Raw genomic sequence first — 24,848 nt, 5'->3', positions numbered from 1 at the left:
ATTTCAAGTAACAAACGGAACGAAAACATTGTCTTGTTGATTTTCTTATTGAAGGAGAAGATGCTGAAGACGAGGAGTTTCCAGTGGAGGAGTCTGCAGCTTCCAGTGAGTGAAATGCTTTTAGGTGTTACACGTTCAACATGGCAAAGTTGTGTAATGTTTGAACGTATATCCAGAAGAATAACTGTAAGTTTGCAGGATATCATTATATTTGTGTTGAAAGTGATAAATTTACTCCATTTGAATTATTCTTTTTGAATTATCCCCCACACCGTTCCTTCTTTTTATGCTGCTCCCAGTTCTTCTTCCCTTAACTTGTAGTTAGTAGCTTTTTAATTTTCAAAGAACGTCAGACTAATTTTCATGATGATGAAGCTACAAACAGGCCTGTAAATTAGATAAAACTCTTTGAGATTATTTCTACGGAACCCTACTCCATGGAGCAAGTACTTAAAAAAATTATGTATTGGTCAAATAAAATACTTTATAAACATAGTGAATTGTTTAGATGTGCATATCTTAATTTTTTTTGAACATGCCAGCTCTCAGAATTCCACAGTTTGATACAGTCCAGGATTTTACCGCCATCTTAAATTTAACATTGAACTGCTAGCCACTTGAAATGGAAGGCTTAAATGTAATCCATGAACGTTTTCTTTAATAGGCTGATTATGATCTTCAAGAGGCCAAAAGTACGCATATCCTTTATTTGGCGGCAGGTTTTACATCTTTCAAAACACTTGTTCATGTATGGTTAATACATTACCAATAAGACTGCAAAAGAGTAATCCATATATTTAACCTGAGCTTCTCTTCACTTATCTCTTTGCAGTACTGTAACAAAATTGAGATAATCATAAACAAACAAATAAAATTGGGATAGGTCAGCAAAGCGGGACACTCGGGCCAGTCGCATGTCCTAGCTTGGGCGTTGCCTCGCGGCTATCGACTGGTCAGTGGTTAGCGAAGCATATAACTGCGAGGCTAAATTGGTGCTGATTACGGATTTCATCAAAATTAGTCTCGACCACTTAATGCCGGTTAAACATGTCAGACTTCACCTGAATGACCCCCCGTGGGTTACTGAGCGGTTCAAGAACCTCATTAAGCTCCGTCAACACACCTTCCACAATGGAGACATGGATCAATACCGGAGATATCGAAATGACATCAACCGCATGCGTAAGTCACTTCGCAGTAAATACTATGCACGCAAAGTGAATAATTTAAAGAACATCAAGCCCCCACAGTGGTGGAGTGCAGTTAAACGAATCGCCGATATGATATCCTGCGTCATCTTCTGAAAGTCTCCTTTCCAACCTTCAGCTCGGGGACAGTTTCGATCTCCTAAGTGACGTTGAACTAGCTAATGCCATCAACTCTGTGTTCTTAGAACCCATGAAGCATTACCAACCCCTATAGGCTGTCCCTACTGTAGTGGAGGACTCCGATATGCCCTTAATTACGGAATTTGATGTCCTACACGCTCTAACCAATCTAAACCCAAGGAAGGCAGCTGGACCTGACGACATCGGTAACTGGCTTTTGAGGGAATATGCAGTGATTCCCGCACAGCCTATTACATCTATACTGACCGCGAGCTTTAGAGAACAAAGGCTTCCTGCCTCTTGGAAGCTTGCGGACGTGGTGCCTCTCCCTAAGCAAAAACCCGCGGTAGATGCTACTAAGCACCTGCGTCCTATCTCCTTGATGCCCGCTATCTCTAAGGTTGCCAAAGATTTTGTGGTACTCAGATACGTCAGTCCAGCGGTGTTGCATATCATAGACCTGAACCAATATGGCGGTATTCCAAGATCCTCCACCTTGTACCCTCTGATTTTCATGGTACATAACTGGTCACAAGCCACTGACACCACAGGTGCAGCTGTTAGAGTGGTATTTTTCGACTATCATAAGGCTTTTGATCTTATTGATCACAATTTGCTGGCCAGAAAGATCGAAGCCTTGCACATGCCACGGTGGGTTCGCGTCTGGGTGCTGGATTTTCTGTCAGACAGGAAACAAGGTGTCAGGTTGTCATCAGACTGCAGGTCAGAGTGGGGCTCAGTCCCCGCCGGGGTACCACAGGGGACCAAGCTTGGTCCCTGGTTGTTCTTATTTATGATCAACGACCTTGAGGTCGACGCGCTCACTTGGAAGTATGTAGACGACATGACTATCGCCCAAAGGATACCGCGAGGTTTGACCAGTGATGTACAAAGCGCAGTTTCCGCTGTTGAGGCATGGTCAATCGAAAATAGGATGGAACTGAACGCTGATAAATGCCAAGAGATGCGCATTGACTTTAAAAGGAACACTCACAATTTTCCACCAATTGTGATTAATGGCAAGGAACTATCAGTATCAAACAGTGTAAAAATCCTAGGAGTCGCTATTAGCTCAGATTTAAAATGGAACGAACATATCTCAGAGTGCATTAAGAAAGTGAACAATCACCTTTATTTTATTGTTCTTCTAAAGCACGCCAACGTTCCACTGAGCGACATTATAAATTTTTATTGCACCGTGATAAGATCTGTTTTAGAGTACTGTGCACCAGTTTTCCATCACGCGCTTCCACAGTATCTTAGTGACGACATTGAACGAGTGCAAAAGAGAGTGCTCTCCATCATTTGTCCTTATGCGTCATATTTCGAATGTTTAGCCAGGTTCGACTTAGTAACTTTGCACGCGAGACGCGTGGCTCTGTGCAGCAAGCTTTTTGAGTCTATTAGGTCATGCCTGGATCACAAACTCGTGCCTATCTTACCTCCTAAGAGAGAACACGGATATAATCTAAGACAGTCCAGGGCTTATGCCATGCTCCGTACACATACAAATCGTTTTAAGAACACTTTTATTCCAAGTATGTGTACATAATTTTTTTTTTTTCTTTTTTTTTTAGACTAGTTTGTACATAGTCATACATAGAGAGTCTTTCGCATTTATGGTTTTATTACAATTTCAATTTGTATTTGGAATCTATTTATTCCTAGTTCTAAGTAATTGTAACGCAATTCCGTCTACGGACTGCCATCTTCAATATTCTAATAAACTATCTATTTATCTATCTATCTATCAAATAACTGCAATTGGGGCCGTTGATTTGGAGAATGCAGGAAGCTTAAATATTTTACCTCATGCAGAACTCAAAACAGTGGGTTTTGTGTATCACAGGCAGTTTTTTATCTTCCCATCGAAGGAATTGTTACATAGTGGTAAAACCAAAATGGAGGAACTAGTAAGACTGAGACCCCCCTGCCCCCAACAACTGGACTGTATCAAACTAGGACAATCAGAGAACTGGCATCTAAACATGTACATCTACATCTATGTACATCAAATGATTTACCTTGTGTATAAAGTATTTTATTTAACCAATATGTGATTTTTAGGGGAACTCCATAGGGTACTCCATGGAGTAGGGCTGCACGTTTTGTCATCTCTGGTGAGAAAGTTTTGTGACTTTCGTGAGAATGATGTATCACCTCTGAATACTAAAGTGACAGCAGACCCCTGCTCCTCTTACTTCCTAACTAACCTTTCCCCCAATTGGCGTGATTATTTCAGTTTTCAAGACAATGGCAACTTCCATTCCAAAAATAACAACAGCATGATTGACATGTTAGTTAACATGTACACTGATGAATGGCTGCATGTTTGTCAATATCTTTCATTGGAGAAGTGCACATTGCAAAACTTTACAAAGCGTTACACACTGCAATAGTCAAAACTGAAAAGTGTTCACAAGGATAGGAAGGAGTTATAATTATCAGTGTTTGTATGGAATGGGGAAGAAAGGCAAAGAAAGTGATTCATGGTTGATTGTATTGATATAAGCTAAGCTGTTCTTGTTTTCTTGCATTGTTCAACTCATTTATGTTCATATATAATGAATCAAATGAGAAAAGAAAGCTACTTTTGGCCTCGTTTAAAATCAAAGCTTAAAAACAAGGACATCCATTGAGTATGGAATAGACTTGCATCTTAGCTTACTTACTAAAAGCTGATCCAATTTCCTCAATTGGATCTCTATGCTTGAAATAGATCACATATCTCAACCTACAACTATATGAATTCTTTCCCTGTTATAGGACAGTAGACTGGGTTAGAGAAAGTCTGTATTGTTAACCAAAAGAAGCAAGAGGTCTTGGAAAGAAATCCGTTAACAAGATATTTTTCCCTGATTTTCTGTCACCCTTTACTCTATTGCTAATTCATTTGATGTTGATTAATTGCTCTCAGCCTACTCAATCAATAAATTTGAGTTAGCAATGCAAATGTGGATGAAATCGTTCTTTCATTTCTTTTGAATTGAAAGTTTTTTCATAATTTAAATCTGAATCCATTATTTTATGAGAAAGACAGTTGATCATTATTTTGTGATTTGTCAGGTGTAATATTTATTGAAAATGGAAGGAACTTTAATGAAAATGAGACTGAGTATATTTCATCACCCAGGCAGGAAAGGTGATGAACTTGTCAGCAATTTTCTCATATCAAGTGATAAAGGCACAATCAAAGCTTGATTTTCCAGACCTCAAGTATCTGAATTTTTCAATTATCCAGACTTGCTGCTTTAGATCTGTTCCTTTTCTTGTCATGTTGTTTCTCAGCTTTTAATGCTTTTTGTAAAATCTCTTGGCATATGCTAACACTCATATGCAAAATAATGTGAGAGTAAGTTAGCAGGATCCAAGACACTGGTATCTGAATTGGTTTTTGAATTTCAATAATCCTGTTTAGAATGTTTTTATCATGTTTTTACCATTTTTGCATCATTAGAAGTTATTTTGGCACATGTAGTTTGTTTAAAAAATTAGGGCCTTTAGATGGATCGATAAGTTTGGGAAGTCAAGCTGAAATGTGTCATATTTTTGTAGATGTCATCATGTTTTTTTCGTATATCAATCATGAATAAAGATTGGAAATGTCAATTAGCTATGCTCCAACACTTTGATGTTAATAGACTAATGTTTTAAGTTAAGCTGAAATTATCAGTGAGATTAAATTTCAGCCCAAGGAAAAGTCAGATTAGTTCAAGTTAGTGAGGAGTTTGAGTTGAAGAAGTTTGAGTTAGCATGGTTCTACTTTAATTCTGGTTCCAGTTTGTGGGAGGGGTGGTGGCCTCATGGTTAGTGCACTCAACTCAGATCAAGTGGTCTGGGTTTGAGCCCAGGGTGGGGACATTATGTTGTGTTCTTGGGCAAGACACTTTACCCTCACAGTGCCTCGCCCTCTTCACCCAGGAGAATAAATGGATACCAGCTGGGGGTAACTCTCCAATGTAGTAGAAATACTCCTAGTCACCTCATGCTACACAAATCAGATTTAAGCATTTGTCCAATGGGCCACTTGGCTCATAAACAGACTTTACTTTACCTTTGAGCAGTTAGCAGTCAATTATCTGACACCTGATAATTAAGCCTTTCCTTGAAATAGAAATATTTCTAATGTTCTTGGTTTTCTAATGTCACAGTTAATCTTTTATTTGTTTCTTTGTCTAATGCAGTGTTTGATTACCCTTTGGGGCTCCTTACACAAGTATCACCATGACAACAGTGGAAGGGACTACTGGCACATCAGAGATGGAGCAGTCAGCATCTGCTTCTGTGCACAAAGTAAAAGTTGTGGCCCCATGCAACACTGGTTCTGCAGCATCGTCATCCAAGCTCGGTGGAGGAACAGCAGGATTGTCAGGTCTGATCACACAGTAAATAATTAGGAACTGCATGTGGATAACTTTTAATCATTTGAGATTGATCATGGTTGATGGCTTGCAAGAATGTTTATTACAGTTTTCTATAATAAGGCCACTGTAATGATTACAAAAGCTGAAGCGTTAGCCCTTCGCTCCGACGAAGGGCTAACACTCGAAACGTCAGCTTTTGTAATCATTACGGTGGCCAATTTACCATTTCAACTTTGTTGATATATCCAAATTATTTCATTACTCCAACCGATGCAGCCCCAAACAGTTTCTTTCGAAACTATCAGCCTTTATTTCTATAATAAGATTGCTGAAACCAGAGCAGACTGAGGTACCAGTAGCTCTTTTCAATGGCAGAGACCAGCTTTAGACTCATCCTTATTGCCTACAAACATTTTACAGATTTCCAGTTTGTTGTGGGCCTCCTAAATTGAAATGTTTTCATTTTCTACGATCACCTGCATATTGCAGTGACATGAAGATTAACTGGTAATTAAGATAAAAAATCTTATTGGTTACACATAATTGAAAAAATAATTTGACCCATGAAAACCACTCAGCCATGCAAGGTCAAATTCTTGAGCTCAGTCTATAGTCCTTACTTTTGGAGCACCTCTCTTCTTTTTTTCTTCTTGAAAATTGAATTCAAGATGAGAGAGCAATTTGTTTTTGTTACAGAAGAGGGCAATATGTTATGTTTTCATGAATTCATACCAGAGAACAGTCAAAAGAAAACATTCCCCACAGAAAACAGTAAGCTGTTTGCAAACATTTTTTCATGTACATTGCAACATATTTGAAGGATAATAAACAAAAAAGCCTCAATTTTTTGTGAAAATGTGCTGGTATATTTGTCCATGGACACTTAATGAAACTCAGTTCTCTCAAGCTTGACACTTGGACAACTGTTTGCAGTTTGGAAGAGACAATGTCTGCAGAGAATATCTGAGTGAGCATATTTTCACAACAAATAAAGAAAATTCTATATTTATTTTCTTGCTTTACCTTGTACCTCAGAACTCTGTCACTGGAAGGCAGCAATGACAACAGTGAGTCTACATCATGATAATGAAACACCTTCAGCAGAGGCATGTAGCCAATATGATGTAGGGCAAAATAACTGATCAGGAAAACTTTGACCTGTCTGAGTGGCAGAGCATCTGCCGTATTTGCCACTATTTGCTGTATTTGCTTCTTTTCATTTGAAAGAAGCCCTTATAACTCAGTGCTACTGTTCTGGCTTGGCAAAACATGTTCATACATCATGACTTTTGACATGGTTTATAAAAGAAGTGAAGAATACTTGTGAATTGTGCTGGCATAAAGTTGATATCAAGAAAAAGGGGAAACCTGCTGAGGTAATTTTTACTTCCACGCCTTTTTCTATTGATGTACATTTTTACAGTTCATCTCAAATTTTTACCATTATCAACATTTTTCTATTCATAATCAGATTCCTTTTTGTTACCATCATCATCATCATAGCTTTCATCATCATTATTTTCACCACCTATTCCATACCCCTCCCCCCTTTCTACTCTACTCTCTTCTCCCCCCTACCATTTAGACTTTAGTCCCACTCTTTTCCCTTAAACCTGGTGGTAAATTAAGAGCTGATTGAAGGTGCATGTGCGTTGCGAGCCCACAGCATTTTGGCCAGTGTGATGATCATGAATATTGTTGTCAATTAGAGTACAGAACACACTAAACTGTGTATCAATTTGTTAAACTTCCCAGAAGTGATTATCATGTAGCCTTTCCTTATCACACCCATACATTTTCCAGAAAAAAGGTAATGAGAATACCTATAAGTTTTTGTGTTGATCTAGCATCATATTCTTGTAACTATGTTAAAAGGAAATGTATAGCAGCTAGAAGGGAGAATTAGCAATCAGATCTTGGAAGTTAAAGGATTTAAGCCTGAGAAGTTAGAAACCATAGATGTTACAAATATGTACTTCTAGCGAAAAGTAATTTAGAAATTTCAGTTTCAATTGCATATTTGCTAGACCAACATAAGTTTCTCTCCTTTATCCTTAGGGGGATGGACCAGAAGATAAGCCGACCCCCATAATCTGGTTCACTGTATTTGTTGTTGGACTTTTCCTTAATCTATTTTCCATCTCTGTGAGTGCTTCGATTCTAAACTTTGCATTTTAGCAGTTTGTGTGATATTCCACATAGTGAATGGATTTGGGATCATTCTTGATGGTGCTCTTCTCCACTGCTGGTGGACAAAATGTCTGTTTTATAGGCAGAAGTGGTTAACACTTAACCAGGTGTGGCCCATTGTAGTCGGCAATGGGCAGTCTGCTTTGCAGCGATGCAGCCAGGGAGAAAGGAGTTGGAGAACTATAAAAATTCCTCGTATAGTTTGAATTGTGATCCTATTCACCCACAAGTTGTTTTGCAAACAGGCAGTTGGCCAACTCCTCAAGTCTTCTGACTCTTTGGTCAATTAGAAGTTGATCAGGTTCAGTGGATTGAATCAGTTATTACCTTTTGTAGTATATCAGCCCAATGACCTATGAGACCTTAACAAAATGCCCTGAGATGTTGGCAAGAAGACCTAAGATGTTGGTGAACTGGTCATTAGGAAACCAAATTGTAGGTGAACCCTTCAGTTACCCATAGTTCCAGAAATTATTGAGGTCAGAGTGTCAAAGTGAAACTGCAGCTATTTGATAGGAATGAATATGCAAGCTTTCTTATCCAAATTGAGATGTTGTATCGTAGGTATTAAGTTTGAAAGTCATGAAAATTGTTAGCAAGCCACAGATGCCCATGTACATAGGGTATTGAATGTATGTTAATTTGTAAGAGAAACTTGATTAAAAATAGGGTGAAGCAATTTCTGTGTTAATCCCTTAACTCCCACAAGTGACCAAGATAGAATTTCTCCTTACATTATCAGTATAATATCAAGCAGACAAGTGTTGAGAATAATTAACAAATGGTAAACACCACAGCATACACTATTGAGTTATGGATGCACACGGGAGGTTGCTAAGCACGAAAGAAGCGTAAGAGTCACTCGAGGCGATAGCCGAGAGCGACTCTAGCTTCTTGAGTGCTTAGCAAACCTCCCAAGTGCATCCATAACTCAATAGTGCACGCTGTGGTGTTTACCATTTGTTTTATAATATAACATTGACACATTGTAGCTAAAGAGTTCCCTTTCATTTAACAAATCTTACGTGACCAGAAAAAAACAAGCGCGCGTGGAAAACTAGTCTTTGCATATGCTCACGTCAGCAGCGTACACCCATGGGCAAATGGGGGACGCTAAATTGACCAATCAGAGCACACGCTTTACTTTGGTTATGTTATAAAGAAAAATATTGACTAGGGAATTATTAGTTCATCAAATTCCAAATTCTCCATACTTAACACATGCATAAGGGAAATGTTGGCCAAATTTTTAAATTAATAACTAGGCACTTATTCTAGAGAATAAGCTACTTTAATTTTTAAATTTTTCTTTTAAGATGTTTCATTGCTGCATTGAGACGGTATGGAATTTGGTCCAGTTTTAATAACAGAGTTGGAATAATCATGTATTTAAATCTGAGATAGGGAAAGATTGACTTTCATGAGGGTCCGAAACCTGCTGAAGAGAAGGTACTGTTGAGAAGGGCTTCTACAGAGGACTTGAGGCAGGTTTCTTAAATAAGTTCTACTTTTGTTTGATATTAAAAAGGCACACTGCCCACCCCCCCTTTCCTCTCCCATCGTCTCCTGCACCTATCAATTAGTTAATTTCGGCAGGGGACGTTAAAGAACCCACATCACGAGATTACTGTGATGTGGTCTGGCCTGTTTACTGGGAAGGGGGGGGAGGGCATCTGTAAAAATTTCTCCTTTATTAATTGTAAACTGCCACCAGCAGTCTAAAAAAGTCCCCCACACAGTGTTGCAAAGCGCATTAGAGCATTTTCATGGAAATGCGCTATATAAATCGATCTATAACATTATTATTATTATTATTGCCTCCCTTTAACCAATTTTTTTCTATTGCAAAAGTCAGTGTAAAGCTCTCTTCTCTGTCTGGTATGTCTAACCATACATCAAATGCAAATATGGCATCCAATTTGAATTGCCATTGTTCAGGACTCGCTAGCGTCATCTTCATGTGAAAACACAAAAGGAGTATTACATGTGTGAGAGGCTAGTGAGTCCAGAACAATGGCAACTCAAATTGGTTGCCATATTTGCATTTGGTGTAAAGGCTGGGGCTAAATTGACTACAACACAAACTTTGGAATTCTGGCCCTATCTACAAATACTAGTGAGAAAAATCTCAACTGTTAAAAAGTCATCAACAAGTGTAAATAAAGTATCATATATTTGATCTGCAGATTAATGAATGACAATGAGAATGACTATCGCAGTATCTTTAGAGTCTCGTACCTTACATTTTATCATGATGGTAACAGTAGCAGGCAAGCCCTGAATTATGTACAAAAACAGTCTAGTATTTACAACAACTGAATGCAGGATACAGTGTATTTAATACGATATCTAAATTTTTTCTATTATACAAATAATGGCATGGCATGTCAATCGCTATCACTCTTTGTATGTTAAGGGGAAATCCCACTAAACAGTTTTTATGGACAGTCTCAGAAAATCCTCAATAGATGTTTTCACAACTCCAGGAGTTTCCTTTTTAAGATAATTCCTCACTACCGAGTGAATTTCAACTAATTAAATTTAGCTGTATCAAAATTATTACGCTGTTAAGTTTGCTCTTCACTTCATGCTTCTATGTGACACTATTTACAGGATGAGCTCTAAAAACCAACACAATTACAATTTTCGAAAATTGAACTCCCATTTCCTTAAATCAACTCCCATTTTCACAAAAACAATCTCTAATTTAGTGTAAAAGTGGCTGTCCCTTTAAAACTTCCCTAGTAAGCAGCACTTCATAGCTTAAAACTATGGCCACAGTGGTGTGAAATGAGGAGTGCAATCTTGCATAACTCTCTACACCCTGACATCAGTGTACATATTCTCTATACTGTTCTGGATACATTTCCTAAAGTGCTGACCAGGAGAATTTCTTTAGCAATCAAGAGCTTTAGTTGGTGATCATTTCCTTTACTCTCTCAACCTTAATGTATGACTTGGGGGTGACATTGTAAGGAGAAATTAAATAGATACTAGTCACTCTTGGAGGTTAACTAATCTGTATAACCAGCTTGTTTCAAAACAGTTTACTGAATCATTTAAACTTTGCTTTCATTCCATATTTTAGGCTTGAGTTTTTAAGCTACCAACTTTTAAGTGCATCAGGTTTTTTTGTCAATTATAAAATATGTTCCAATGCTGTGATTTGTGTTGTTTTTGTCTTCATGCAGGCCATATTACATTCCATTGACACTACGCTCTGTAAAACCAGAACAAGTCAAAATACTGGAAAATGAAATAATAATGGAACAATAAATCCCTCACTAAACTCCTGTGAGTAACCAGGACAGAATTTTTTCGCACAACATCAAGCAGACAAGTGATGAGAATAAAGAAAATTATAATTCAATGAATACTTTTGCTTGCCCAAAGATATACCCCAAGTGATATTCACCAATTTTCAAACCATATGTCCAACACTGAAAAACCTTGGCTTAAAATTTAATTCAAGATGAGAAACGTGTAATTTTTACAGAAGTTGGAACATGGCTTTTTTTTGTAACTTCACAAAATCTTATTAGAGGACACTGAAAGGTGAACATCCCATGCCGTAAACAGTAAGCTGTTTGCGTAAACATTTTCCCAAGCATTGAAAAATATCTGAAGGATATTAAACACAATAGCCTCAATTTGCTGCGAAAATATGCTCACATATTTGTCCTTGGACATTATCTGTTCCTTGAAGCTCACGGTTTTCCCTGACCTTCATTCTCACAAAACCTTCTCGCATATTAGAACAGATCATGTCCACAGATACTTTTGCCCCAAATGGAGGCTTTTGCTTATATATCACTTAGGGGATTATTGTTGATCCAATACCAAAATTCTCCAAATTCACATTATAAGAATTGTATAGCAGACAGTAAGGAGAATTACTAATAAGATCTTGGGTTAAACAATCAAATGAGATGTATGAACCATAGACAACTTTCATAAATGGCTCCCATATAATTATTCTTTTGTTTAAATTTAAATTAGCCCAACTGGCTTCGCTTGAGATAATGTATTCTTTTGAGTTTTGTACTGTAGAACAAGGCCAGTAGGGCTAATTTAAATTTAAACAAAAGAATATCAATCTGGCAGCCATTTATGAAAGTGGTCTATACCAATAGCTCAATGACCTTTACTTACATATTTTACTCCTTACCTTGATGGCACCCAGAGCCCAAAGAGAATGGTTTTCCATAAGCTTGCACGCAAGGTGATGTGATAATAAGACTTATCAGGTACAAATTGTTTTCTTGATCCAACACCAAATCCTTCTGACTAATTTACAAGGAAATGTGAAGCAACTAGAGAAGAGAATTTACAATCAGTTTAGGCAAGTTGAGATTCAAGGTTCATTTATTTCACACTATTTACATAAAATTAACATAGATAGAAAAGTTTAATTGCAACAAATGATTACAGAATAAGATAAAGTACAGATTATAAAAATGTGTGTGGTGGTCAAAGTAGTGAAGGCTTTCTAGTTGGCCACCAACTACTTTTAGATAAACAAAGAAATGCACTGACCTTTATTGGTATATAGCAAAAAATGTGGAAAGTGTTTGTAGAGCCTAGGATTGATGTGCAAGAGAGAATTGTGTGTATAATTCTGTATATAATTTAAGGTATGTTAGAGATATACTGAACCAAGCAAGAAATCTATACAGGACAAGCTTAATAAGAGAAAAACAGACACACATACAGACAGACAAACAAACAACAGTGACAACAATGAACGAAAGCAGAAACAGAGACAAAGGAGAGGAAAAGAACAACACATCATCAGCAACAACAGCAGCAGCAGTGGCAAGAAAGACCAAAATATAAGCAGACAATTATTATTATTATTAACTCTGTTATTAACATAGTTATTTACATATGGATAGTTGCATACTATATATTTGATCCCTAGACAGATCATATATTACTTGATTGACAAGAGATCATGTGGGCCATATCAAGTTTCTTAAAACTGTTAAATGTTTTTATTTTTTTCAATGCCAAGGGGACAGTTTTCTATATAACAGAAGCAGAGTACTTAAAAGTAAATTTGCCTACGTTAGATCTGACTTGTGGTCGGTGGAAATGAAGCTTGGCAGATTCTTTGGTGCTATAGGAGTGGACAGCTGTTATAGGTATTAAAAAGTATGGAAAATTGCTGGAACAGTTGTTGGATTGTTATATAATTAAGATAAGAGTAAATAAGTGCATAATACAGTTGTCTTATCATCTTTAAATCTAGGTAATTCCACAGTTGGTGGAAGATTCCAAGGTTTTTACTCAGTTTGCTTTGTACATGTGCCATTTGAGTTTTCCAATACAAATGCTCATCTAAATAAATTCCTAAATATTTGATACTAGCTTTGCGATCAATGTTTGAAATATTAATATTGTGTATAGTTGGTTTCTGTGGAGATGTTAATAGACAGTTTATTGAGGTTACAGTTAGTTAATGATTGCACCAATAAGCTTCCATGTTTCTTTCAGATTTTCTTGTACAGCTGAAAATATTTGTTATAATATTTATCTTTGGCTTTGGCCCTTATTTTGCTAAGAGGATTGGAGTATTGTTTGTACTCTTTATCTTCCTTGAGTTCTTGCTGAGATGTGATTTATACATCTTTTGTTACAATTCAATTTATTTTAAAAGCCCTTGTGTTAACCAAGGTTTGTTGAATTGTTTCATTTTAGAATTGGTTACTTTTTTTCAAGGGCCATGCTTATTGACAATATATTTCACTTTGTTTATACGTGCATTAGTTATCTCATGAAGATCAGTGAAGGTGGAATATAAACCTGACCAGCTAATTTGGCTGTGGTATGCTAAATATTACTCTTTGCAAAAACTACTGTAATCTCTATAATATGTTATCTGCTTGTTTTTAGAGGTGGTTTTTATGCAATAACTTACTATACAAATTAAAAAGAGGGAGGAAACTTTTCTTAAAGGCACCCCTTTGCCAGCAAACACTTTGTTTCATATGCAAGATGGAACAATTTTGATGCCACCAAGTCTGATTTGAACATCAGTCTTTTGCCTTTTATAATTATTATAACTATTACATAGTTTTAATGATGACTCTTTGCTTAAAGCATATTGCTACCTTATCATAACTGATTATGTACTGAGTGTACTTGTATACATTTACATTCTAATTGTGCCACACTTTGACTTCAGCATAATGCATGTTTGCTGCCCTGAGCAGTAAATGAAAACTTGAGTAATTTGTTGTTGGGTTTTGGCTCTCAGACCACAAAAATTTTGACACTTTCATGATGATGTTTTGCAGAGGACAAATAACAAGTGTAAAAAGTTTTCTAACACAACTGCTGAGCTATTGTTCTGTCCAGTAGGTTTCTTTTTGCCACATCCTCATTGTCACTGCCATTGTGGTTTGTTTAGGTCCCTATTACATTTACACCAGATTCTAGATAACTTACTTTTTTCCTGATGCTGGATCCACATGCCCAGCTGCCCTAAAAAAAAGGGAACTTGTTGTTGACCATGTTTACTTTTAGTCCTTCATAAATTAATATATAAAGTAAAACCCGATATTACGTATGTGTTTGCAATATTTAGACCGGCTGGCCTAGTTCAGCTCAAAGCTGGTTTAAATGGGGCCTATATAAACAATACCATGGCCAGATCACAACACCAGGAGCTACGTTCCCTACTCCTTGCATTGAGTGTGAAGGTTTTCTAAAAATAGAAACTATTAATTGACAAATATGAAATGTTAACTTCTAACCAACTAAAACTGAGGAACATTGTCCCAAAGCTGGAATGATGGAAACAGTCTGCATGACAAAACACAGACCCAGTAACAACCAATCAGAATGCTTCGATTTCATTAAGGCCCGTCATTTCCTGTAGAAAGGCAAAATGTGCCTCCTATAGACATAAACACAGGATACCAAGCTCTCTTTGCTACTCACTGCAAGCTTTTCCTTAACTTAGGTTGAGGCCCTAGGTCAAGTCAGATCATCACAAGGAAAATAATGATAATCGTTACACTTACTTTTCTCCCTTACTCCTACAAGATCTGCAGCAGGATCATTTCAACTGCAAAAACAACAATATTTTTGATCAGTTATCCTTCCATAATTTGAAGGAAATAATCGAGGAAATAGCTAATCTAAACTTTTGTTTGCAGTCTTAAAGCACAATTTTTGCAAAATTGAAAAGCAGCTTGTTAAGATACAAGCAAAGAAGTGAACCTTAAAACTTTTCCTGCAAAGTGTCCCGTGCATGTCATGTCTCTTCGATTAAATCTCGTTTAAGCTTTGAAGTAGTCCCATTTAAAGCTCTACAGGGCTCTACTGTTGAAATATTCCGCAATAAATTACAGACGCGCCAAATTCAGAATTCAAGATTTCCGTAAGGATCTTCGTGTTCGTAGTGTGTCTCATGAACAGAACGAATTTATTAATGGATCCTCGTTTTGGTAATGGGTCTTCGTTTTGGTAATGGGTCTTCGTTTTGGTAGGGTGTCTTCGTTTTGGTAGGGGGTCTTCGTTTTAGTCACTACCGTGTTTTCAGACACCTATACATGTATGTAAATTATAGTTGACCTACATTCAATTCACTAGGCTTCCTGAGAACAAAAAAATCTGTTTCCACCGAGCATACCAAATTCTGTACAGAAGAAGAAAACATTTAACATAATACAAGAACGTCTATGTCTGCTCGTTCTGGCTTCGATTTGTTATTAATTACTGGTGCCAATCAACTGGCAAAACTTCTGGCTACCTAGAGTTATCATTTCCAATAGCAACAAATACAATAAGAAAATAATTTGTTCAATCAAATACACATGGTTCTCACCATGGAAATCATAAAAGTAGCCCTTACGGATATCTTTGAGTCTTCAATCATCGAAGGAGACGATTCCTAGCCTTGTCGTGGTAGATTTCCCGTATGAATCAAATGATCCATACATGCATTTTCTTCCTGTTTTCCATTTTCTTGCTCTTCTTGTTCATTTTCGCCCCTTGATCTGACGTTACTTTAGTCATGAGGCTTCTCTGCCTTGGACGAAAAAAAAAAAGGCCCCGACCCGGCAGACCCGCCATTTTGAAAATTGGCCTCAGCGGTCTTCAAATATTCGTATATGTATTACGTAATACGTCATAAATTGTCGTAAGTCTTTAAAGCCTGACATCAGTGTCCATATCTCCTATTTTCTAAGGTACTAGGAAGGAGAATTTGTTAAATAATCCAGACCTTCTGTAGTTGTTGATCATAATATATTTTTCTTGTGACCCTAACATTCCATGGGTGATAATGCGAGGAAAACTTAGATGTAGATGTTCGTCTGCACAGTAAGTATACCAGTAACACATAGTCCAATAAACAGTTAACAATTAGGGAAAGGAAAAAAGACCTTTATCAGGTGGAACGTTCTACACTCATGGACTTGCATGTTGACTGCTGGAGTTCAATCCTTAAGGAAATCACGATGTCAAGGAGTATTTCAATGAAAGTACGAAATTCTTATACCCTTTATTCATTAAGCCAAATCATATTATGCCTTAATTAGTTTACTTAATTTAAAGTATAGTTTTCCATTCCTTTTTTTTTCTTCTGATGTGTTAATAATGATAACGACGACGACGATGATAATAATTTATTAGGAGGATTCCAATCATCTGAAGGTGATTTTCAGGAGGGTCCCCTAAAAATAAAAAAATTAAAACTATGATAAAAGATGACATTAAGGACTAAGACTACAAACTAAGATTTAAAATTGAGAAATAAAAATACTAACTAGAGGTTAAAAATAGTTCAATAGAATCTGTATCAATTTTTTGTTTAAAAAAAAGATAGTGTTTGGCATCAGTCTCTTGAACTCACCCAGCAGTAAGGTCTAATAATTGTTAATTGCTGATTTATAATATGTTTTGTTTCTGCCCCATTCTGTTCTTTGTCTGCTGACTTTTGACATGTAACCATTTTGGGTATTATAACCATGTGGTTGGTTCATTGTAGAACTGAGCACATCAAGATGTTCAGTGATCTGACCCTTTAATGCATTTTATTTACACTTTGATCCTCTTTGTTTTCGAACTATACCGGAACCTGCTCGCTTCAAAGTTTTCATGAATAATAATCATGGACCATGAACTAGGAGGTCAAATCCCATTTGCTAGAAACAAATCATGCTTTATTTTTTACAGCTGATTGAAGTGAGAGGGAGGCGAAGCGGGGCTTTTTCAATGCAGCTTAAATTAATCTGTACACCCTAACATCAGTACAGTATGTATATATTTTCCCTACTGTTCTCTATACGTTTCCTAAGATGCTAACAAGGAGAATTTGTGTAACAATCAAGAGTTTTTTAAGCTGGTGATCATTTCCTTTTTATTCTTAGGTCACCTCAATGTGTGATTCATGAATGACACTATAAAGAGAAATGAGTTTCTCTTCACTCTTTGGGTAAAAACACTAGACAATGAAATAAAAGTGGAATAAGAACTCCCTTACTCAACTTACAAAATATGCATGTGCACACATATTATAATTATGTTGATGTTTTAAACTCCCATGAGTGACCAAGACAGAATTTCTCCTTAAAATATCAATACAATATCAAGCAGACAAGCGATGAGCATGAAGAAAAATATCAATTATGAGATTAGTTGATCCAATACCAAATCCTCTCAACTCAACATGTGTATCATGGAGTCTATATGGGCAGATTTCTCAGATAAGTTATTTCTGCTTTTGTTTGATATTGAGATGGCTTCACATTCCCCCCCCCCCTCCCCCATTTCCTCCTTCATCCAATATTTCTTTATCACAAAAATTAGCATAAAGCTCTTTACTTTGTCTTGTTAATGTCTAACCATATAGGGGCTAAATTGACTATACCACACAATGTATAAATCTGTTTACACGATTTATTCAACATTCATTTGATACACATAGGAGTTCTGGCCCTATCTACAAGCAATAGTCAATCAAATCTCAACTGTTTAAATCTGAAACAACTGTAAATATACAAGTATCATATTTGATCTGCAGATTATTAATGATTATTTATTAATGAAGATAAGAGTGATCATCACAGTTTATATGAACACTACTCAATAAGCTGCATCTTCATTTGTTTAAGTCCTATACCTTAGTTTAGGTTATGATAAAAGTCTGATTTTAGGCGCAAAATATGCCAAAAACACTCTAATATTTACAACAACTGCAGACAGCTCAATAAATTGTGACTTATTAATACGAAATAAATTAACTCTCTGACCTACCATTTGAAGGTCTTTTCTCTTTGAAAAGCCGAGTTTTTAAATTTACAATTTTGCTACGATTTCATCAGCTGTAAGTAAAAGACTACATGAACCGGATTGCTTTGATAATCATCGATGCTTATAATCTCCATAAGAATTTAATTGACTCAACAGAATACTTTGTGACAAAACACAAGCTGGTCAAAACATACAGAAGCATGCAGTAAATTAGGATCGAAACTAACCAATCATAAATTAAGAGAGTTTCCTGAGAGGTCCGAGGTTTGTTTGTTCTCTCTGCAGTAAGCTTTGTGTTTTTACTTCATTGTCATTGGTTCGACATCCTTTGCTGTCAATAAACATCTTCATTGGTTCATTTTTTTTCATTTCGATCCGGTTCAAATAATCTCGCTGCTATGAGCTCTTCACAAAGATAATTATTCTTTCATCCATGTATTAAGTTGTTGGGTGGCAATGTCACTGAGCTGGTTACCTCACATTTTTAAATTGTAAGTTGTTAATATAATTTCTTTTTAGTTTTATCAACTATTTGTGAAAATAGCGATGCTATATACCAAGGATGCAGTCAGACTGACTCTTTTTAAGTAAATTCTTTGCGTGTTGTTTACCTGCTTCTGTGATGTTATTGTTTGTGAGGTTTAACTCGTGTAGCTGACAGTTTTCGTTGCTGATGGCTTCAGCCAAGTGCTGTGCTCCTTTGTCTGTGATGTTATTGATTGTGAGGATTAACGTGCGTAGCTGACAGTTTTCGTTGCTGATGGCTTCAGCCAAGTGCTGTGCTCCTTTGTCTGTGATGTTATTGATTGTGAGGATTAACGTGCGTAGCTGACAGTTTTCGTTGCTGATGGCTTCAGCCAAGTGCTGTGCTCCTTTGTCTGTGATGTTATTGTGCCTGAGGATTAACGCGCGTAGCTGACAGTTTTCGTTGCTGATGGCTTCAGCCAAGTGCTGTGCTCCTTTGTCTGTGATGTTATTGTGCCTGAGGATTAACGTGCGTAGCTGACAGTTTTCGTTGCTGATGGCTTCAGCCAAGTGTTGTGCTCCTTTGTCTGTGATGTTATTGTTTGTGAGGATTAACGTGCGTAGCTGACAGTTTTCGTTGCTGATGGCTTCAGCCAAGTGTTGTGCTCCTTTGTCTCTGATGTTATTGTGCATGAGGTTTAACCAGCGTAGCTGACAGTTTTCGTTGCTGATGGCTTCAGCCAAGTGCTGTGCTCCTTTGTCTGTGATGTTATTGGATGCGAGGATTAACGTGCGTAGCTGACAGTTTTCGTTGCTGATGGCTTTAGCCAAGTGCTGTACTCCTTTGTCTGTGATGTGATTGTACCTGAGGTATAACAAGCGTAGCTGACAGTTGTTGTCTCTGATGGCGTCAGCTAAATACTTTGCTTCTTCATCTGTCAATTGATTTCTTGTGAGGTTTAACCAGCTCAGTTGAGAATTCCTACATTTTAACAATTTACAAATCTCTAAACAGCCCAAAGGGCCAATGTTATTGTCCATCAATTCTAAATGTGAAATGTTTTTACCTTGATTCTCAATTACAGTAACTAATGAAGCACAATCAACAGCTGTGAGTTGACACTTAATAAAATTTACAAAATTAAAGTTAATTTGTTGAAGTTTTCTTTGAACTGTTTCCTTCATCTCACTATTTTTACCACAACATTTAAATAATGTCACTGCTAAATGTTTTTTATCCTCAGTCGGCCAGCAGGTGACTTTCCTTGGCTCCATATTCTCTGTCCACTCTTCGTTGTAGAATTCGCTTTCTCCCTCTTCAGTTTCCACAGGAAGAAGGTCTCTGATAATTTCGCTCGGTAGTTTTTCTTTATCGTTCATTAGTCCTGCTAGAAACTGGAAAACCAGTTGCCATTTGCCGTCCTCGATGTTCTCAGAAACAAATTTCCTCAATTCTGTTTCACTCATATTCGTCAGGTGCCTGGCAGCGAAAAACTCTTGCATTGTTAAATGAATAAAACAGAATTGTTTTTCGCGGTTTAACTTGTCAGTTCGGCGGTCGGGTAGGCGGTGAAAGAGGGCGCTGTCTTCCATTCCTTGTACTTCGTTTCCTCCAAAGATCAGCCTTCCTTCTTTAATTCCTTCAAAAGCCATTTTTTCCAGTTTTTCAAATTTCTCTTCAACTCCTCGGGGCAAATCGTCCGATTCTAAGTCTTCGCTAGTGAAATTCTTGCCGCGGAATTCTTCGTTATGCCTCAGATAAAAAATTTTCACTGCTTTCTTGTAAATATCTGTTAGTTTCTTTGGTAGGCTAAGACTTTTAAGACCTTTAAAGCTCAGCATATGAAAGAGAGTTGAGCAAATGATGAAGCAACTCGCAGGAATGTAGCATAAAGAGAGGATGTTCATGTTACCGCCGATGTGTCGCCATAGTGTTTTTCCCACATCCTTGTCTTCTTCACCAAATTTGGTTACATAATCTTTGACTTGTGTGGATGAGAAGCCGAGGATCTCGTAGACTTTGTCAAAAGGAATCTTTTCGATGCATGGCATAGCGGTAGGTCTTGTAGTCGTCAAAACGGCAGCTCCGTCGAGAAGTTTCCCAGTCGCAAGTTTCTCGTATAGTGCGTAAACGGGCATCTTTTCGTCCACGAGGTCTCTGAATTGAGGATCGTAGTTTTCATCGCCGATCTTTGAGTTATGTTTGAATTCATCGATTCCATCGAAAATAAGGAGAAATTTTTTGGGGTTCTCAAGGATGTAATTCCAAACCTCGTCATTCAGGTGATCTGAGGGAGAATGTTCTGACAATGTGAGGAGTTCTCTGAGGCTAAGGTCGTTTGCCGCGTTGAAAGCTCTGAATTTGATAAAGAAAGCAGCATCAAAATGGATTTTCGTATCAGACGATTTATGGAATACTTTTTTAAACGCCCAGTCTCTCAGAATTTTGGTACAGCAAAGTGTCTTTCCGATTCCAGGGCGACCAACAATCAAAACTTTTTTGTTTTCGTGGTTAAGGATGTCCTCTGGCCCACTAGGTGCTGTGTTTTTCTTACCCGATCTCGCATAAACTTCCAATTTCTCCCGTCTGTCTCCAGTGAAGTTATATTTAGCTCTTTCCGGAACAACTACCAGGTTTGTGTAAATCTGATCTAGAGTCAAATGTTTAGCTGGGTGTCCTTCGCCGGGAGTACTTGAAAAAGGCGACCGGAGTTGTGGTGGTCGACGTGTATCTTTTAAAATTTTTGTCTTTGTATTCTCGATGAACTCCTGAAGTGGTACTTTTAGGAGTTGTTCGGACTCGCTTGGCCGATGGAGAATGTTTGTTTCATGTTCTGTTTCTTCTTCTTGCTGCTGAGGTTCTGGTTTCAACCCGATCGAGGTGGAAGCATTTTGCGAGTTGCCATGGGAGGAGTTCAAGTGAGCTGTTAGAAAATTGGAGTTTTTCATGAATCTATCGTCTTTCAAAGCTCGTAGCAAAATAGAGATGATTTCCATCAGAATGCAAAAGACAAAAATTCCGTTCACGACGAGGAGAGCGCACATCCAGGAGTTTTTCTTAGCCGCTCGCTGATTATGACAATGGTGTAAAATTGATGTGGAGTTTTGCATGACGCCAATAAAACTCCTTGGCTGATTCCCTCCAGAGGTTGGAGAACAAGAAAAGCGGGAGGGAAAGCCCAGAGGATAAAGAAATTGAGTTTGTAGAACCATGAAGAGCACTCCTAACACAAGCCTCGTCAAAAGTTGACAGCAGTAAGCGATAAACAGCTTTTTTCCCGCTGATAATGTATTTAATGCATTTTCTTGGTGGAGCGACTGTCCTTCGAGATCACCGTTGCGAGCGCTTGGCAACAGTTGATCAACTGTAGGGCTTACTATTTGGGAGTAAACAGCGGAAACAAATCCAACGAGAACGAAGTTAAGGCTTACGAAGCCATAGATAGGAAGACGGTGTTTATTGTATTGCTTCTCGTACAGCTCGAAACACTGTCCGCGAACAAGGTCGATTTCTTCTTTCTTCGCCCCGCCACAGCGGAAATCAAACCTGGATTCGTTGCTTTCTGTCTCTAAGAAAATGCCAAGGAAGATTACACCGATCAGGATCCAACCAATAACAGCGACATAGCTTAATTTGTTTAACGTTTTTCGCGCGAGTAATTCTTTGAGATTATCCATTGTCAGCCTTTGTATTTTCGCTGTTTTCGATAAGATGAAAATCACATTATGTTTTAAAAAAGACTTCCGGTCGGTCATTGTTCCAGATTTTACAGTTTATATATGGCAAAGATACGACTGTCAACCAGAAAAAGGTTTGTTTTCACATGACATCGTTTTCTCGACTACTTAGGAAGCTGATATGGGAAAGTGAGAAAATAAAAGTGAAATGAACACATGTGCTGCTTGAGTCAAAGCTTTCCTAAATTTAATCCACGTCAAATAGACAATCCGGCACAAGTGTGGCGATGGCTGTCGCTTTCTGAGGCAAACAGCACGCTTAGTAGCGTTTCTACGCCAAGGCAAATTTCCAACTACGCGTGCCTCCAAATACGAATTAGCTGTTCAAATTTCATTTTTCCAAGCACTTTTCAAGATCGTATTCTTTTTCGATTGACCTGTATGACTGCCAACCGTGATACAAAAGAGAAAACATGGATGACATTCCCGTACGAAAATGAAACTACGGACTTTCAGCATCATATGTTCTCTATTGTATTGCTTTTCTGAGAGATTTGCATTGATGTAGAGTGCCCCCGGCACTTGTTTTTCTCAAAAGATATGGGATAAGAATAAGCAGTAAAGGCTGTAATTTAAGCACTTGCAACTGAAAAAAGTAGCGTAAAAAACATTAGAGTTAGACGGGATTTGGACCCGTGTCTCCCAGACACTGGTTGGCCACTCGGACCAACTGACCTACGAAGCCACATATTGGGTTAGAGGTAGGTTGATTGTGAATTCCTTTGTAAGATCGAAGAACTTACGTAAGTTTGTCTCCCTGCCTTTATGCGGCTTCGTAGCTCAGATGGTAGACGCCCAATCAGTATCTGAAAGGCACAGATTTGAATGCCTTCCAAGTGTGAGTCTTATAGGGCTTCTTTTTGGCAATTGCCTTAATTGCAGCTTACTTGGAAGGGTCGTTTCTTAACTTCTATCTTATTGATGCTTAAGAGCCACTGACCATACATAACGAGAATCTGCCGACTGTTGCAAAGTTTCATAATCAATTTTGACGCCTTGATGGCCGTAAACAATGCAAAGTTATGTCACTTCGGCATTTCGTACGCCACAGCAATTACAGCTTTTAAATTTTGTGCGCTAACAAATTGTCCTTACATCTTTTTGAAAATTAAATCAGTTTCTCGTTAGCTTAGTACGTTAAAAGTGATCCGTTGAAGTAAGGTACTTTTCGTATTTTTCGCGGGGGAAATTGATGTTCAGAAAATGAAAAAAAAATTGAGTGTGGCCGTTTCAACGTGATGATGCCGCTTAAAGTTTACTGTTGATCATGATACTGTTTTACGGAAAGAGCTCAGATAGTCTTCGGGCTCTCATTGGTCAACTGGTTGGTGTAAAAACACGAGTGGCGTCACGCGGCTTAATGTGAAAACATTTCAAATTCGAAGCTTTCGCAATACTCGCAAGTACAAATAACAAATGTTAGAAATAGAGGTAAATATGTCAGATTTTGATTTGGGTTGTGTCATCTCTTAACCCCTGAAAAAAAAAAAAAGAGAAAAATTTAGCGCTTTGCCTTCTATTACCCTTCTTCTCCCGGAAGTGATAACCATGTAACTTCTCTCTCTAATATCTATACATTGTCCAGCAAACGGATGAGAATATTCAAAATTAGCTGGTACAAGTTATGTTGATCTAACAGCAAGTTCTCATCACTAATTTACAAGGAAATGTGTAGCAGTCAGAGGGGAGAATTAGTCATTAGATCTTAGGAATTGAAGGCTTAATGATCGTGAGCTTGGCGACCTCGTCGATGGAGATCAAGGAAGAACGCAAAATAAGCAACAAAATGCGAAGTGAACATTTTCTATAAAATTTTTCACATTTTAGGTGGCTGGAAACAGTTTCTTCGCGACATCGATCAGTTATATTCAAAGCACTCAAAAACCAACTTTACCTCTTCGAAGTAGAAACAATTTCACATAACACGTGCTGTCCAAAGGACTGAAGTTTCGAATAATAGGCGTGGCATTATGCTTAAGTTATGGGGAAATCCCATCAAACAGGTTTTGTGGACAGTCTCAGAAAATCCTCGACAGATTTTCTCATAACTCCAAGACTTTCCTTATCGAGATAATTTCTCGCTGCTGATTGAATTTCAACAAACAAAATCTAGTCGTTTCAAAATTATTATGCCGTTAGGTCTACTCTTAATTTTTTCAGTCTTTTTACGTAAAAATATTTCTAGGAATAGCTCTGTAAACCAATTCCCATTTACAATTTTCAAAAATCAAACTCCCATTTCTTTAAGCTGTGCTCTGAGGAAAATTGAATGGAGCCCAGTGCTCTGAAACTGTGTAATCCGGGTGCCCAGCATATGCTTTGAATGAAAAACTATAATTTCCGAGTCGCCCAAGAGCAAAAGTAAGGCACCAGGGGCCACCGGGAGCTGCTAGAGCACAGCCTTGACGCACCTTCCATTTTCAAAAACAAACGTACATTTAGCGCAAAAGAGGATGTCCCTTCAAAACTTGCGCAGAAAGCAGCACTCCATTGCTTAAAA

At 37.7% G+C, this 24,848-nt stretch overlaps 1 protein-coding gene and 1 long non-coding RNA gene across 9 annotated transcripts in view; both read right to left on the bottom strand.

The window, feature by feature from the left end:
• Positions 1 to 16,320, bottom strand: part of LOC148724642 (uncharacterized) — a 34,533-nt gene extending 18,213 nt beyond the window's left edge. The window contains exons 1-6 of one of the 8 annotated variants that reach the window (XR_015990988.1): positions 15,717 to 16,320; positions 15,468 to 15,527; positions 14,911 to 14,954; positions 14,333 to 14,368; positions 12,419 to 12,462; positions 12,051 to 12,195 (exon numbers count right to left, since the gene is read on the bottom strand). This is a non-coding gene — a long non-coding RNA (uncharacterized LOC148724642). Of the gene's footprint in view, positions 1 to 12,050; positions 13,018 to 14,332; positions 14,369 to 14,910; positions 14,955 to 15,467; positions 15,528 to 15,716 lie in introns of all 8 variants that reach the window. The other 7 variants (XR_015990987.1, XR_015990983.1, XR_015990984.1 and 4 more) reach the window with 7 other exon arrangements.
• A 1,457-nt stretch (positions 16,321 to 17,777) lies between these two features.
• LOC111343150 (uncharacterized) lies at positions 17,778 to 22,709 on the bottom strand. Its single transcript, XM_022950304.2, has one exon. It carries the CDS (start codon positions 22,364 to 22,366, stop codon positions 18,695 to 18,697), a length of 3,672 nt encoding a protein of 1,223 aa, XP_022806039.2. The 5' UTR covers positions 22,367 to 22,709; the 3' UTR covers positions 17,778 to 18,694.
• Positions 22,710 to 24,848: the final 2,139 nt, after the last annotated feature.

The sequence above is a fragment of the Stylophora pistillata genome, chromosome 8 (assembly GCF_964205215.1).
Source record: "Stylophora pistillata chromosome 8, jaStyPist1.2, whole genome shotgun sequence".
Lineage (NCBI taxonomy): Eukaryota > Metazoa > Cnidaria > Anthozoa > Scleractinia > Pocilloporidae > Stylophora > Stylophora pistillata.
Note: the sequence above shows the minus strand (reverse complement) of the source record. Positions and strands in the feature narration are given on the sequence as shown.